The 18801-nt window shown below is 29.0% G+C and overlaps 1 protein-coding gene and 1 long non-coding RNA gene across 10 annotated transcripts in view; one reads left to right on the top strand and one right to left on the bottom strand.

Moving 5' to 3' along the window:
* LOC148304181 (uncharacterized) overlaps positions 1-18801 on the bottom strand; it is a 24268-nt gene continuing 5467 nt past the window's right edge. Inside the window, exons 2-16 of one of the 9 annotated variants that reach the window (XM_088268642.1) lie at positions 17766-17942; positions 14368-14532; positions 12208-12288; positions 11555-11626; positions 10161-10238; positions 9733-9810; positions 9386-9457; positions 9014-9091; positions 8628-8705; positions 8257-8334; positions 7095-7157; positions 6176-6250; positions 5827-5907; positions 2817-2933; positions 1-1375 (exon numbers count right to left, since the gene is read on the bottom strand). In XM_088268642.1, the coding sequence (XP_088124768.1) occupies positions 1268-1375; positions 2817-2933; positions 5827-5907; positions 6176-6250; positions 7095-7157; positions 8257-8334; positions 8628-8705; positions 9014-9091; positions 9386-9457; positions 9733-9810; positions 10161-10238; positions 11555-11626; positions 12208-12288; positions 14368-14532; positions 17766-17942 (1401 nt within the window). In that variant the 3' untranslated portion in view covers positions 1-1267. Of the gene's footprint in view, positions 1376-2816; positions 2934-5826; positions 5908-6175; positions 6251-7088; positions 7161-8256; positions 8335-8627; positions 8706-9013; positions 9092-9385; positions 9458-9732; positions 9811-10160; positions 10239-11554; positions 11627-12207; positions 12289-14367; positions 14533-17765; positions 17943-18801 lie in introns of all 9 variants that reach the window. The other 8 variants (XM_088268640.1, XM_088268641.1, XM_088268639.1 and 5 more) reach the window with 8 other exon arrangements.
* LOC148304182 (uncharacterized) overlaps positions 17863-18801 on the top strand; it is a 19980-nt gene continuing 19041 nt past the window's right edge. Inside the window, exon 1 of the long non-coding RNA XR_015838362.1 lies at positions 17863-17926. This is a non-coding gene — a long non-coding RNA (uncharacterized LOC148304182). The remainder of the gene's footprint in view (positions 17927-18801) is intronic.

Below are 18801 nucleotides of genomic sequence, written 5' to 3' on the forward strand. Positions count from 1 at the left end.
TTTTGGATAGTAAAAATATAAAAATACAATTAATAGTAAAAATACAATTAATAAATGATTTAGTACAAGTTTTTTTTACTAGAAAGTTCCTTGTTTTTTTTATACATTCATTTAAATCACAATTATTACATATTCCGATTTTTTGCAGAGACCCACCAAGCCACCTTGTGTGTCTTGTCGGTGCTAAAGAAATTTCTAGTAAAAAAATCTTCAAGTAAAATAAAAGCGTACATTAAAAATATATGAGTATAACAAAGGCGTACAGTTAAAATATATCGATAAATGTCAAGCAATAAAAGCACATTAAAAATGGGGATTCTAAAACGCTGTATTGGATTTTTGTAAGGATTAAGATCATCTTCAGGTAGGAACGCTATTGCGCTTGTTAGCTAACTATGTAATAATAAAAATTAAGCATTTGCATCATTGAAGCATTTAGCGATCATACAAAAAAGTCTTAAAAGCAATAAAGTAATAATGATTATTTCATATTATTAATCTAATCTATAATATTTATTATGTGGTTGATAAACACACAGAGAAAATTTCGCTGACACCGGGAACTGTAGATAAACTTGATGGCCTTCCATATGCATTCGCAAAACATTTAATAAACGCGTTTCTATGAGCTATTAAGGGTTTCCCAGATGTATGCAAATCTAACTGCCGGGCCTTTTTTATCCATGATTTCTCCTGACTACAGGGTCATATATCTTCAAGTAAAGGAGCCTTACTTTTTTTAACAGAAAGTGATGACGTGTTGTCAACGAATGAATACCAAAAAAAATAGTATTATAATATACAGGGTGGCGCGTGGCAGACGCATGGATTTGAATGATCATTTTTTCATTCATCACCGCAATATTGATGTTTTTCGTCTCAATCAAGCGTTTTTCGATTTGGTTTCCTAAGATTGATAAATACGAATACATTGCTCAAATTTTTAAAAGTTTTATACGGTAATGTAGTTTTTAATCACAGGTCCTCGTGTTCACAAAATTATACTTTACCAAGAAAAAAAACTGTTATGACTAAATAGAAATGTGACTTTATATTAAAAAAAAACATATAAAACAGATTTAATAAAAAATCGTAAAGTATGATAAAATCTATTGTTACTTAATGTTATTTTATACAATATGTAGTAGGTAACACACATAATTGTATTATGCGTACAAAATTTCTTTTAATTAAGTAAACAGAAACTGAGTATATTTATAACAAACGAAACAATGTAAAAAAGTATTTTCAGTGTTTGGTATTCCTTTTAGATGAAGTTATTTTTTTCTCCTGTAGATTTCCACGGGCCATCCTCGCATTGATTCTCCGTATCACGAAAATCTCCATCTGAATTATTTTTCGAGCATGAAGGGCGCTGAAATAAATGCGTATTTTTTTAAAAACAAAATATGTAACTCTTTGCGCTTTATGTGCCGGAACCATGCATTATTTTATTATATTTGTTTATAGATTTATTAAAATATTTTATTTTATTTTTAAACATATGGATTGCTATCTTTCTGAAACAGGGTAAGTTAGTTGTTGCCTAGATCGTTGTTGTTTCTATAGTTTTTCGAAATAATAATAATAATAACTCATATTTGCTAACTTTTTTCATTTTGATCTTTTTGATTTTTTGTTTTCTGTTAAAATCAAATATTTTTAGTTTTAATTAGCAATTTTCATCTAATTTAATTTATGAAAATATATATTGTATTCTTGCCAGTTCCCTTTATTATAATCTTAAATATTATGTATACCCACACATATGCCATGCCCCTGTTGGATCTTTTATTGTATTAATTTTTTTTATGATGTGTTTCGAAATGCAAAAGAATTTAAAATTCAAAATAATATATTAAAAAATTTATTAAATTGTGCAATTGGCTAACTAAGTCCAAAAATCGTATATTCACCTGGACCACCAAGGAAACTGACAAAAGAGAGGTTATGTCGCAGGAAGTCACGTACATTTATATATATATATATATATATATATATATATATATATATATATATATATATATATATATATATATATATATATATATATATATATATATATATATATATATATATATATATATATATATATATATATATATATATATATATATGTATATATATATATATATATATATATATATATATATATATATAAATATATATATATATATATATATATATATATATATGTATATATATATATATATATATATATATATATATATATATATATATATATATATATATATATATATATAAAAACATATATATATATATATATATATATATATATATATATATATATATATATATATATATATATATATATATATATATATATATATATATATATTTATATATATATATATATATATATATATACATATATTTATATATCACTGATATTTATTTTAAATCCCCGAAAATCAAACCCGGAGGCATACATGTATATGGATGCTAAAAAGTTGTAAAAGGTGGACAAATGATTTTATTAATAGTTTTTCACTGTAAAATTACAGCATAACATTAATCTATTTTATGTTTTTGGTACAAACTATGGCAAGTATGCTGTATGCCATAGAGTATTTTGTATCCCCATGAATTTTAAATGATATTTATTGTAATTAATAAAAAATCGCATAAGGGAAAATAAATAAGACAAAACGTAATGCATACCGTTACAAATTATTTCAACAATTAGACATTAAAAATGTATGAAGATATGTTTTGAACGAGTTTGTTATGTTTTATAATAAAAATCATGAATGTTTTCCGCCATTTGAAGAAAAAATTAAGTTTTATAAAATTACCATTATTGCCCTTTCGAGGCGTGTTGTTTGAGGTCCTTGAATTTGTGAGTCCTGTTTTGAACGATCGACAGGTATTCCATTTTCATCGTACTTAAAGCGGCCATCATTATGTTCAGACTGAAACACAAATGTACATATGGTTTATACACATATATATATATATATATATATATATATATATATATATATATATATATATATATATATATATATATATATATATATATATATATATATATGTAATAAAATAACTAGGTACCTACCTATACATTTTATTAAGTACTTACAAAAAGTACCTACATAAAACAGTTCTACCACCAGATGCCGCATGCGTCGCTCAGAATTAAACAAAAGACTTCCGATAATATTATTAACTGTCAGAATCAGATAGATAGATAGATAGATAGATATAAAAATTATTATAAAGATAAATTAAGAATAAACTTTAATTACAAAGCAACACATTGTTTATTTTATTATTATACACCCACTTTACATATTATTTACACTTAATTTTCAAAAGGAAAATATTACCACGTTATAAAACGACAATTTTGTTAAATGGAAATGGATTATGAAACATTAGATGTATTAAAACAATTACTACAATATGTTCGGAGTGAGAGAGAAAAATTAGAAGATGATCAAAGAAAACGATTAGAAGATAATCAAAGAAGACGTGGAAATCTAAGAACTAGTGATAAAATTAAAGATAAAAGTCCATGTAAGATTTGTGAAAAATTAAATAAGGGAACTCGATATCACCCTGAAGCAACATGCTGGTTTAAAACAAAGGACGATGATAAGATTAATAATAAAAATGAAGATTTACAAATCACACAGAAACAGTGCTTGAAGAATGAAAATAAAAATAATGTGGAAAAAATTTCTACAAAATATAAAATAAAATATACTCCAGAAAAGAAGAATTTCGAAGCAGATTGTATGAGCAGGAATCCAGTATTAGAATCGAAGGAAAATGCAAATGAACAATTAAAAGTTGTAAATTTGGTTAAATTAGAAGATATTTTAAAAGATCAGAATAAAAATGAAGACATACAAATAACACAGAAACAGTGCTTGAAAAATGAAAATAAAAATAAAGTAGAAAAAGCTTCTACGAAAGATAAAATAAAATATACTCCAGGAAAGAAGAATTTAGAAGTAGATTGTCTAAGCAGGAATCCAGTATTAAAATCGAATGAAAATGCAGATGAACAATTAAAAGTTGTAAATTTGGTTAAATTAGAAGATATTTCAAAAGATCAGAATAAAAATGAAGACATACAAATAACACAGAAACAGTGCTTGAAAAATGAAAATAAAAATAAAGTAGAAAAAACTTCTACGAAAGATGAAATAAAATATACTCCAGGAAAGAAGAATTTAGAAGTAGATTGTCTAAGCCGGAATCCAGTTTTAGAATCGAATAAAAATGCAGATGAACAATTAAAAGTTGTACATTTGGTTATATTAGAAGATACTTTAAGAGATCTGAATAAAAATGAAGGAATTCAAAAGAAAAAAACAAATGGATTGAGAAAAACTGTGTCTACTTTAAAAGGGTCAAGAAAAAAAAAAATACAAAAAAAAAAGAAAAAAAAAAGAACGAAAAAAAAAGGAAAAAAAAGGAAGAAAGAAAAAAAACAAGAAAGAAAAAAAAGAAGGAAAAAAGAAAGAAAGAAAAAAAAAAAAAACTTTATCATATCACTAAACTTATACAAGAAGATGATCCGGAGGACGAGTGAAAATTTTACTATGAATTTTCATCCCCAAGGGGGGAGATGTAATAAAATAACTAGGTACCTACCTATACATTTTATTAAGTACTTACAAAAAGTACCTACATAAAACAGTTCTACCACCAGATGCCGCATGCGTCGCTCAGAATTAAACAAAAGACTTCCGATAATATTATTAACTGTCAGAATCAGATAGATAGATAGATAGATAGATATAAAAATTATTATAAAGATAAATTAAGAATAAACTTTAATTACAAAGCAACACATTGTTTATTTTATTATTATACACCCACTTTACATATTATTTACACTTAATTTTCAAAAGGAAAATATTACCACGTTATATATATATATATATATATATATATATATATATATATATATATATATATATATATATATATATATATATATATATATATATATATATATATATATATATATATATATATATATATATATATATATATATATATATATATATATATATATATATATATATATATATATATATATATATATATATATATATATATATATATATATATATATATATATATATATATATATATATATATATATATATATATATATATATATATATATATATATATATATATATATATATATATATATATATATATATATATATATATATATATATATATATATATATATATATATATATATATATATATATATATATATATATATATATATATATATATATATATATATATATATATGAAAACTAAGGCACTTTTACTGAGGTCATATTTTAATTTTTTGGTGAGTCATAAGTTGGCCTAACACCCCTTAAAAGGAATACGAGAATTATGGGACACCCTGTATACAAGTTCTGTAACAAAGTAAATGTCTACATCTACTTAAAATAACTAAAATAATAATTCCCTCAGTTTTATTTAAAAACTTCCAAAATGCCTTTTGGTTGTCGTCTACAGTCTACATGCTTTGATTTTCCATTTTTTAATCCTAGTGTCATCAGCTGTGTGGTTACATTTTCTTAACTATGTTTATACTGATGGAACTGGGTCCCAGGTATCTAATAGGAGACCTATCAAATCAATCGTGCTCCGATACATTATCTCAATCGGAATATTGTGTGACAACAAAGGGTTATGGACCGGTTCGGCGAACTCTAAAAAATGTAGGCACCGGTTCTGGCGAACTGGTGCGAACCGGCTAAATCCTACCACTGTCTATATATGTAATTTTTATTCAATTGCGTGATGCTTTTTTCTTACCTCTTGCGAATTCGTAGGCGGTGGATGGTCCCAAAGCTTCAATATGGAAGAGTCTTCTTTCCAAGCTCTTAGTTGTGACTTCTAAAATACATAAGTTCGAGTATGTCATTATATCTCATTGCATGTATGTACATATATTATTAAGAACATTTATTTATATTTTAGGTTTATAATTTTTCTTTCTAATAAATTTATTTTAAAATTTGAGATACAACTTTCTATCAGGATTGTTTTTTTTATTTAATACAAACAAAAAACTTTAAAAATTCATTAAATAATGAAAAAATTGGCGGATTTAAATTAATAAAATTGTGTATCATAAAAAAAACTTTTTAATTAAAATATAAACCTTTTCGTTTTGTATTCCTTGGACATTGAAAGGCAGAAATGGTTTTTGCCCCCAAGTTGCGAACTCAGGAGTAATCTATAAAAAAATGAATGTGTGTAATATTACGGAAAAAGGTAAGTATATGTGTATCAAGTTTTATGCGAAGAATCAAATAAGGAGCTTTTTTAAGTCTCTCGACAAAACTCGCTAAAAAAAATCTGTAAAAAAAAATTACTTATCACAAGACAGAAATTAGCATATTGTGCCAAAATAACTTATGACTAACTAACCATCATGCTACTGACCGCAGAGGTAGGCGAATAGAATAGAATGCCTCACTACTCCATCTTTGCAAACTATTATTCAACAACTTCGCCTATTCCACATTCATGATTCTCCTCATACATACCCGCCGATTATTCCGACTAACCTAACGTAACTACTTTCAAATATTTGATCTGACAAGTTTGGTTTGGTCTTCCTCTGCTCCTGTTTGCTAACTACATTCGCCTCATACGTTTGTTTTACTGTACTTACTCACACATTTGTTCCACATGTCCAAGCCATTTCAACACACCTTTCTTAATTTGATGGATAATGTTTATCTCACAGCTTTGCATTATTTCCTTATTTCATCATTTCAACATCTATCATACATTGTTTTGCCGCACATTCGTCTGAGAAATTGGATTTCGACTGCATTCCATCTACTTTCATTCTTTTTTTGACAACTTCATGCTTCACTTTCACATATAAATGGTTTAAATTTCGCTGATGGGCTTTTATTTGCAAACCAACTTATCGCTTACAAAATTAATTTTGTACTAAATTTTTGTATGTGTTTTTTCTGCTTTGTGCACATAAGTACATATTGCTACAGATGTTATGGAATTACATATTTAATAGATTAAAATAATAATAAAAAATATAAAACCTTTACTTCATTGGGAGAGCCTTCATTTGTATGAATATCTTTTAGTCCACTGTTTGAGCATTCAAAGGGCTTCTGTAACAAAGAGATGTATTATTTTTGACATCTTAGTATAGATGAAGAAGAATACGGAAGTCTGGGTATTTACAAGGCTTATTATCTATCATAAGTTGGTTAAGTGATCACTTACTGAGAACCGCCAGAAAACATGATTTTTAATGTAGCTTAATTTGACCAGTTATCTTATTTTTTTTACATTTTTGATAAAAATCTAAAAATAACTCCTGAGTGGAGATGATCCAGATTTGTGAACAAGCATTTGGACATACTCAAAATGTTAACTTTTTATTTCGTTTATTTTAAATTGAATTTATTTAATATATATATATATATATATATATATATATATATATATATATATATATATATATATATATATATATATATATATATATATATATATATATATATATATATATATATATATATTATATATATATATATATATATATATATATATATATATATATATATATATATATATATATATATATATATATATATATATATATATATAATATATATATATATAAATATATAAATATATATATATATTTATATATCCATATATATATGAATATATACATATATAATTCGGTGGTGGAGTCCTAAAAGCGGTGTCAGCCTTCAGGTCTACTTTCTGAATCTCATCTATACTACTTTTCGTCAACACCCCCCGTCCGGTTCGTTACTAGGTGACTGGATCAAAATCAGAAAATAGAGGTTCGAACTAGAGAAAAATATTCATTTGATCACTACCTATGAGTCATCTTATTTTTTTGTAGTTATCTTATTTTTTTTACATTTTTGATAAATATGTAATACTTATTTTGATTGTATCTCCGAACCCTCATCCGCACCCGATGGTACATAGGGCGCTGCACCATATAAACACAGTGTTTGTTATCTTGATCATAAACACATAAAGGAAAGATGATCAGCCCTTTACTTCAACTACTAGTCCACGATAATATTGAATAAATATTGGGGTGAAAAAATCTCTTCTATTTATTTGACCTCCTGGGAATCGAACCCGGGACCTCCAGTAAGGTAGTCAAGGGTGCTGACCATTACACTTATTCGTAAAAAAAAATTGAAATAAAAAACTTACAGCAGTTTCAATATCTTCTTTCTTCACATTTTGGCAAAAACTGGCATTAAGTCCCCAAGTTGACATTTCAGCGAGACTCTAAAACAATGTTACATATATGTAATACTTATTTTTATTGTATCTTCAAACCCTCATCCGCACCCGATGGGCCATATAAACACAGTGATATCTTGATCATAAACACATAAAGGAAAGGTGATCAGCCCTTCACTTCAACTACTAGTCCAGGATAATATTGAATAAATATTGGGGTGAAAAAATCTCTTCTATTTATTTGACCTCCTGGGAATCGAACCCGGGACCTCCAGTAAGGTAGCCAAGGGTGCTGACCATTACACTTATTTGTAAATATTTTGAAATAAAAAACTTACAGCAGTTTCAATATCTTCTTTCTTTACATTTTGGCAAAAACTGGCATTATGTCCCCAAGTTGACATTTCAGCGAGACTCTAAAATAATGTTACATATATGTAATACTTATTTTTATTGTATCTCCGAACCCTCATCCGCACCCGATGGTACATAGGGCACTGCACCATATAAACACAGTGTTATCTTGATCATAAACACATAAAGGAAAGATGATCAGCCCTTTACTTCAACTACTAGTCCACGATAATATTGAATAAATATTGGGGTGAAAAAATCTCTTATATTTATTTGACCTCCTGGGAATCGAACCCGGGACCTCCAGTAAGGTAGCCAAGGGTGCTGACCATTACACTTATTTGTAAATATTTTGAAATAAAAAACTTACAGTAGTTTCAATATCTTCTTTCTTCACATTTTGGCAAAAACTGGCATTATGTCCCCAAGTTGCCATTTCAGCGAGACTCTAAAATAATGTTACATATATGTAATACTTATTTTTATTGTATCTTCAAACCCTCATCCGCACCCGATGGGCCATATAAACACAGTGATATCTTGATCATAAACACATAAAGGAAAGGTGATCAGCCCTTTACTTCAACTACTAGTCCAGGATAATATTGAATAAATATTGGAGTGAAAAAAATATCATCTATTTATTTGACCCCCCTTAAAATCGAACCCGGACCTCCAGTAAGGTAGCCAAGAGTGCTGACCATTGCATTGATTTGTAAAAAAATTGAAATAAAAAACTTACAGCAGTGTCAATCTCCTCCTTCTTCATATTTTGAGAAAAATTTACATTTTGTCCCCAATTGTCAGCGAGACTCTAAAATAATGTTACAAGTATGTAATACTTATTTTAATTGAAAAAATATTGGTCGGGTTGTGGTCCCGTGGTTAGTGTCACGGACTCTCAAGTCAGAGTTTTCTGGTCCGAACCCACTCTACCACAATTTATTACCTATTTCTAATAATGAGCCGCTTAGGCTCACAGAAATAGTATAAAATTGAAATCTTTGTGTGAATAATAAAAACACAAGTTTGAATATATTAAAAGATTATTTGAAAATGATAAAGTACATGATTTGAAAAATAACTTACCCCCCTTTCAGTGTCTTCCTTCTTATTTCTTTTAGCAATATTATTTCTCTGTCCCCAAGAGGGGAGTTGGAGAGGTCTCTGAAAAAAAAATCGCACCCAATCAATCATTCGTACCCGTTGGTGCATAGGGTACTGCATTATATAAACGCAATGTTATCTTGATCATTCAAACTATTACACATATCACACATTCACATTCAGTGATACGTGCAGCCCTGACCGCGGCTGGGCGGATTCTGATTTGAACGCTTGAGATAAGCTCGAGATCTCGGCCTTAATTCTTCTGCCAGAGGGATGAACAAGTGAAAAGAGATAGATGCCCGGCAGGTACTTGTATGAAGAAGATGCACGGTGATTAGTACGTTGTATATCTTAATAGACAAAATTATCATTGTAAAACCTTTAGGTAAATAGATAATCAAACTTACCCGAGTTCCATAGATTTCATGGATGATAGTATTAGGCATATTGTTGTTTCTCTCCCTCATTAGGTTTTCAGAAGGTCGCTGCAATAATACGGTATAATATTTATGGTAATACATATATTATTTTCATGTAAACATGAATGTAAACTCTAATAAGAATAACGATAGTTGAAAAATATCAATCGGATGGTAAAAAGCTAGTTTGAAATGATAACCCCTTATACGTGTCTTCGAATCTTTACCCTTATTAATTAATGTTACATAAATATATATATATATATATATATATATATATATATATATATATATATATATATATATATATATATATATATATATATATATATATATATATATATATATATATATATATATATATATATATATATATATATATATATATATATATATATATATATATATACATATATATATATATATATATATATATATATATATATATATATATATATATATATATATATATACATATATATATATATATATATATATATATATATATATATATATATATATATATATATATATATACTATATATATATATATATATATATATATATATATATATATATATATATATATATATATATTGTATATATATATATATATATATATATATATATATATATATATTTATATATATATATATAAATACCGTTCTGGAGGTCCCGGGTTCGATCCCCAGGGGGGTTTAATAAATATATAAGTGATTTTTTCACTATTATATTTATTCAATATTACACTGGACTGGTACCTGAAGTGGAGGGCTGATCACCTTCCTTCATGTTTAATCGATCGAGATAACACTGCGTTTATATGAAGCAGTGCCCTATGCACCATTGCGGTGCGGTAAGGGTTTTATTATTATTATTAAATATACTTATATGTGTGCGTGTGTATGTGTGTGTGTGTGTTTTTTAGATACTTTAATTTCACTTAATTTTACATTTATTGTATGTATTGTTATTTATTTTGTTATTCTTGCAGTGATGCTATATTCAGTTTTTTATTATTATTTCGCTGTATTTTAAATAGTATATAAACCTTGAAGACCTGAACTCTTTATCTTGAGGCTTGGAATAAAGATCAAATTAAATCAATTATCCGTACCAAAAGGTGCGTAGGGGACCACGTGGAATAGAGGTAATGTTACATTGATCATTAATTACTCGAAGGCAAGAGGATTAGTCCTGCGCTTCAGGTACCAGTACAGGCTAATAGCAAATAAATGTAAGAGTGAATGATCACTTTGTTTGGACCTCCTTGAGAATCGAACCCGGGACCTCCAGTATGGTAGCCGAATGGCTATCCTCTGTACTACAGAGGCGGACACACTTATATTCTAATAACATTGTTAGTTTGTAATAAATCTCACCTGGGACTGGTTTTCATTTATATTTGGATTGGAATGGTTGACTTTTTCCCAAACGGAAACGTGAGAGGGTTTCTGTAATAATTTAATACATATTGAAAAGTCTAATTGATACATAAAATAAGACATTAAGACAAGAAAAATGAGACCAAAATAATGGGCAAATAAAATAACGTACCTAACTTCATTGCAGAAAGAGTTATTAGTGAACAGATATCGTTCACTCCTTTCAAGAACGTCATAAATAAAAAATCGTCCATTTTCAGTTGTGCATGTTTTTGGAATGCCCAGAAAATGTTCTATATCCCAGCAAAAGCGGCATTTTTTAAACTTAATATTTACCCGCTACAGGGCAGAAAGTGTTGTTTTTGCATTTTGAAGAAAAGGTATTGTTTTATTTATACTATAAATGTTTTACAAATGGAGAAAAAACCTTCAAGTTTTACGTAAAAAGATGTTTTGCATATAGTAAAAAGTTCAATAGGTGGCTTGATATCTATTTTTAATACATTATATTATATTTTCAAACTTTTAAAACGTTCTCCTGAAAAATCAAGTTTTTTGATTTATGACGTTCTTGAAAGGAGTGAGCGATATGCTGTTTACTCGTACACGACATAAATTTACGCTGCGAAATAAAATAAAAATAGGCTTACCCGGTTTTCGCGATTTCCGTTCATATATTGACGGAAGCCAGCATTTGATATTCCTCGACGAGAGGATTCGATTAATGGTCTCTAAAATAAATTAATATATGATAATAACAGAGTGAATTAAACCAAAAGGGGCACTGTATAGTATGTAATAGATCAGAGAGGACCAATAAAATTATTATATTATTAAATTCGTCAGATTAACGATAAATCTATAGAAAAAAATGAAATTATAAGTCCTCCCTCACCGTTCACTTCACCATGTTAAATATGTAAATTTTGTTATTTGATTCGATAGTTACTTTGTATTCATATCTAGCCATTTTTAATTTAAGTTTTACTTGGTAAATACCACTATTTCTTAAAATGTATTGTTACGCGTATTTCGATGCGTTCCGCATAATTTTCAAATTGAGACTTAGCTTCACATACGGTGTTTGAAAATGATACAGAATGCATCGAAACACGTGTCACAATAGATTTTAAGAAATGGTAGCATTTACTTAGTTAAACTTAAATAAAAAGTATTTTTTTAAATTTAATTTCTTTTTTTCAAACATCGTATGTGAAGGTAAGTCTAAATTTTAGATATGCATATTTATAAATTAAGGTGCGACTCAAAATTCAAAACAAGAATCAGGGAACATGAATAATGTTTAAGATAAAATATTTTTACAGAGTTAGATAACTATTTAATAGATAACGATCGCACATATCGCTCACTCCTTTCAAGAACGTCATAAATCAAAAATCGACAATTTTCAGTTGTGCATGTTTTCGGAACGCTCAAAAAATGTACTATATCCCAGCAAAAGACGCATATTTTTAACTTAATATTTACCCGTTAAATGGCAGAAAGTGTTGTTTTGCATTTTGAAGAAAAGGTATTGTTTGATTATTTTTTTAAATATACTAAATATTTTTTAAATGAAGAAAAAACCTTCAGGTTTTACCTAAAAAGATCTGTTGCACAGTAAAAAGTTTCATGAGTGGCTTGATATTTATTTTTAATAAATTGTATTATATAAAAACGTTCTCCTGAAAAATCAAGTTTTTTTATTTGTGACGTTGTTGAAAGGAGTGAGCGATATAACAACAATAACTTTAAATAAATTCTAAAAATTATCAATACGAAAAGTTATAAACTGCAACTCTTTGAAACAAAGGAAATTGGAAAGACATTTAAATAATATACCCATAATTAACAAAATGACAATGACTAAAGCATCCCTCCTATTCTCCCTGATAAAAAATACAAAATTGTTAAAAAATAAAAATAATAAATAGCTCCTACCCCACGCGTGCTCGTAGGTCACAATAGATTGAAATAGTGGTTAAAAGTAAGGAAAACTTAAATTAAAAATGGATAGATATTACATATTATTTTTTGACATCTTATCAAAGATGAAGAAGAATATGGAAGTCTGGGCATTTACGGGGCTGACGACCGTCATAGGCTGGTTTGAGTGATCACTTTACACACGTGTAACATTCACCAATTCTACCCATTATTTACAACCACACTACTCAAATTCTTGGAAGTTCTATTTGGACAAACTCAAAATGTTGTAAATAAATTATCTGGTCAAATTATAAGCTTAAATAATAAAAATGAAAATGGTATTTTCTGGCGTTTCTGATGTGTGTGATTATAATCCAGGATTCGGACCTCACATACTAATTTAAGAGTTTCTGCTTAGTAAAAAGCTTCTTTAAATCTCACCAATAGATGTCTCTAGTGAAGTTCAATGATTCAAGAACAAGGTTTCTAAATATAGAACTTCTAAGAATTTGAGTAGTGTGGTTGTCAATAATGGGTAGAATTGGTGAATGTGACACGTGTGTAAAGTGATCACTTAAACCAGCCTATGACGGTCGTCAGCCCCGTAAATGCCCAGACTTCCATATTCTTCTTCATCTTTTATGAGATGTCAAAAAATAATATGAAAATAACTCCTGTAACTAGAGATAATCCAGATTTTGTGAACAAGTATTTGGACACACTCAAAATGTTTTTGATAGATATTACCACTAGATGAATGCCGAATCAATTAATGAAATAAAAATGTAAAATTGTTCTTTACTTTTGTGCACAAATAAGTTACTTTAGGAATAAACACAGGTCGTAGAATAGGTCGCAGAATGCTGAACAAGAAGTCCTACCTGTTTATGCGGATAAACTTTAATGCGGCACTTGACGCACTTTTGTGCGACGTTTGCAAGAGAATTGTTAGAGAACCATTTGCGTTTGCATTTAGGGCAAGAGTATTCTCCGTAACAAACCTTCTTGCCTTGGTAAGGAGTCGATGCATCCTCTTGAGTATATACCTGGAATGTTCACGGGAAGGAGTTATGAGGCCCGAATTTGCAAAAATGTATTTATTATTAAGACATATATATATATATATATATATATATATATATATATATATATATATATATATATATATATATATATATATATATATATATATATATATATATATATATATATATATATATATATATATATATATATATATAATACCGTTCTGGAGGTCCCGGGTTCGATCCCCAGGGGGGTTTAATAAATATATAAGTGATTTAGCCTTTAGATTTATTTTGACTAGAGCAGTTGACAATAGAGTTGTGGTCCCGTAGTAAATGTCGCGGACTCTTTAGTTTGAGTTTTTCAGTTCGAATCCACTCTACCACAATTTGATACCTATTTCTAATAATGAGTCGCTTAAGCTCACAGAAATAGTATGAAATTTAAATATTCTTTAGAATAATAAAAAAAAATATATATATATATATATATATATATATATATATATATATATATATATATATATATATATATATATATATATATATATATATATATATATATATATATATATATATATATATATATATATATTTATTTATATCTATATATATATATATATATATATATAAATATATTGTTTTATTACTATTTTTTTTTAATAATTACGAAATTATCAGCAAACCAAAATTATTACGGAATGTTCTCACAAAGCTCTCGCTTTCGCTTATTCTTTTTAACTGAAAAGAATGAGTGAAACATCCAACTGGAAGCGAGAACTTTTTGTTTGACGTCATTTTCAGTTTAAAATTTTTAAACAAGTTTTCGGACATTCAAGACCCCAAAATAATTCAATGTTGGTTTTCCTATTATTTAATTTTCCGTAATTCATTCCGAAATTAAATTTACCATATCGCTCGCTACTTTCAAGAACGTCATAAATAAAAAAACTTGTTTTTTTCAAGAAAACGTTTTTAAAGTTTTAAAATATAATACAATGTATTAAAAATAAATATCAAGCCACTTATTGAACTTTTTACTGAGTAACAGATCTTTTTAGGTAAAACCTGAAGGTTTTCTTTCCATTTGAAAAATATTAAGTATATTAAAAAAATTAATTACACAATACCTTTTCTTCAAAATGTAAAAACAACACTTTCTGCCCTATAGAGGGTAAATATTAAGTTAAAAATATGCCGCTTTTGCTGGGATATAGTACATTTTCTGGGCATTCCGAAAACATGCACAACTGAAAATTGTCGATTTTTTATTTATGACGTTCTTGAAAGGGGTGAGCGATATATGGGCTGGATATAGGGACATTTTCTGAGTTATCGGGACTTCGGGTTACTACTCGAAGCATCAGGAAAATGGTATCCCTACACTGATAGCGTTTTAATTCGCTCAACATAAGGGAAGGAATCGTCTCCCGATGTCGTCATGTAGTGAGAAGATCACGAATATCTGAAAATAGAGATTACCCTCCCCCGCCCTTCAGCTGACTAAAATTTTGAAACCTGAAATACCCAGTTATTTTGTAGAATTAAAACTCCCTTCCTTCTTCCTAAGAAAAAAAAACCCGAACAGAAATAAATTTTTAAAAAGCTTAACTTAAATTAGCACGGGGAAATCTCCCTCGAGAAAATATTTCCGTATCCAAAATCATCTTTTTTATCCAATTGCCTTGTTGCCAAATTTACGATATGAAATTGGGCGATAGTTTGAGTCTCGATAAACTTCAGCCGCGGAAGTGGGTGCGGGGGGGAGGGGGTCAAGACCGACACAACCGCTGAAACTAGCCTTTGAACGAAGTTAATGTCTTTTAATCAACCAAAACACATTTATGTGACTTAAAATGTTTCGGTTGACTGATATATATTTATTATTTGAAATAACCTCGCCAATGCGCAATGTACCTACATGTATTCTGTAAAGAAGTTGAATTAATAAACAAGTAAGAATCATTCCTTGATGCTTGGCATCTGCTGTTAGGCCTGCCCAGTCACAACACTGGCTTTCTTAATATAACGATGAAGGTGTTTTTCCTCAAGAAACTCATACTGGCGGTGTACATATTTCACAAGCGTTTGAGTACGAATATGCACCCCCGAGTTCCTACCCATCTACTATTCGTCCTTCATTTCCTTTCTTATGTACTTAACCCTTATGGCGATAATGTACTTAACCCTGAGTTCCTTCACCTACGTCATCAACATCCCATAGATCATAATCCAGTCCTGTATCCAACAATCTGGAGTGGAGGACTCTTCACACTACCTTCGTATTATCGATCGAGCATCATCCAACTGATGAGGTGCCCTATGCACTATGTGGGTGCAGATAAGAATCACAAGAATAGTATAATGTGAAACACACCAGAGAAGAAAACACAGAAATAGAGGACGGATACTTCCTTCATCCTACTATAACAAAATAGGCTCATATCTCGGCAGATTCTAAGTGAAGCGCGAAAAAATACCAACGGGCGCACATTATTATAACAATGCATCACAATCCAAAACATTTTTATATTGGGCGATTGAGAAAAATTACTTTTTATTTAATTTTGTATATATTGAAAACATTTACAAACAATCCCACATGGGCTACAAATAATATAATATGCACTTCGGTATGAACCCAAATCTAATAATCTAATTTAACCAAACAAACAAAAATAGCCGGAAAAACAAGACCATTGGTGACATAAACCAAGCTAGGACACAAAATGCCGAAGCCTTTTTTAGTGGAACGGAAGGTCTGCTGATGACGGTCAACAGTCCGCCTTCTCCTGAGGAGTTTTACGTGGTTTCCTCCCAGCAATGAGCAAATGCTGAAAAGTTCCAGATTGGCCCACACAAGATTATCCCTCCTGTTCCCAACACAGATTCAAATAAAAACATATTGAATTAGTTAGAAGAAACAAAAAATCCACTTGATGATCTATAAACCTAGTACATAATAAGCAAGGTAAATAATAAATTAATTCCCATCTAAAGAAAAAAAAATCGATTTCTTCCTTGAATGTGTCTATTTTGGATTTCGAGGAAACAAGTAGGTACCTACTGTCGAAATATATAACAGTTTAGTTTTTATGAATTAGATTACTTATACAATATTGTACCTGCAATTAAATAAAAGTAAAAACAAATCGATACGTCCCACAAATTACATTGAATCTATAAAATCACTACTACATAAATTTTGATTTGAATTAAACAGTGATTTGAAGTACATAAATTAAGCGCAATACCTTCTGGCAGTGTTTTATGTAGTGATCTCTACTTCCACAGATGTGACAAACGTAATTCGGCGGCGGGATCCTGGAAGCGCTGTCAGCCTTCAGGTCTACAATCAGAATCTCATCTATTTCATCTCTCGTCAACACCGGGCTGGAGTTCTTCCACCAGCGCGGTACGCCATCCGGGGACTGGAACAAAATCAGAAAATAGAGCTACAGACTTTAGAGAAATATTCATGTCATCAGTTACGCACAAGCAACCCTCTCAGCGAAGTAGATGCGAGCTGGCGTATTTTAGGTGTTGTTGGGTAATATATCCAAAATTAAACAAGGTTTATTGGATTTGAATTCTGTATTTTTTTATGCATATGTTAATACGTGACGCGTTTCGTCTTATTAGGACATTATCAAACACTCCATTAATAAGACGAAACGCCCTAATAAGACGAAACCTTAATAGAATTCAAATCCAATAAACCTTGTTTAATTTAACCCAACAATTCAATATGGAATTCTACCAACTGTCTGCAGTTACAATAAATAAGTATTTTAGGTGTTAAAAATTGCCGGTGTATTCCATAAAGTTTAATAGTTTAGCGCAGGCATGGGGAACCTGCGGCCTTAAGGCCGCATGCGGCCTTTTGGCTATTCTAGTGCGGCCTTTTGACTGATGCCAATTTTTGTAAATAGGCATTTTTTCCATATTTTTTAATTGCATTTTAAACTATTTATATTGTGATAAAATTAAAATATTTAGTTTATAGTGGGGGTGTCAAAGTTTTCTTTACTGCGGCTTCATGTTGAATGAGATATGTGATGTTATGGACGGACGCGTCGCGTGCGCTATGTGCGCGAAGACACTTTGTGATCAGCGTACGCGTGCACTCGATGACGTCCACATTAAACAGGACACTTTAGTCCCCTTTTTGTCAGGAAGCAGGTTGGACTGAAGCGAGTATTAAATAATAACACGGTATCGACTATTTATATATTTGTTTATTTAAAAAACAACAATACGGCAGTCAATACTCATGTGCTTCCAAACAGC

Source organism: Brachycentrus maculatus, unplaced genomic scaffold, assembly GCF_059751285.1.
Source record: "Brachycentrus maculatus isolate JH-2025_06_01 unplaced genomic scaffold, ASM5975128v1 h1tg000326l, whole genome shotgun sequence".
Lineage (NCBI taxonomy): Eukaryota > Metazoa > Arthropoda > Insecta > Trichoptera > Brachycentridae > Brachycentrus > Brachycentrus maculatus.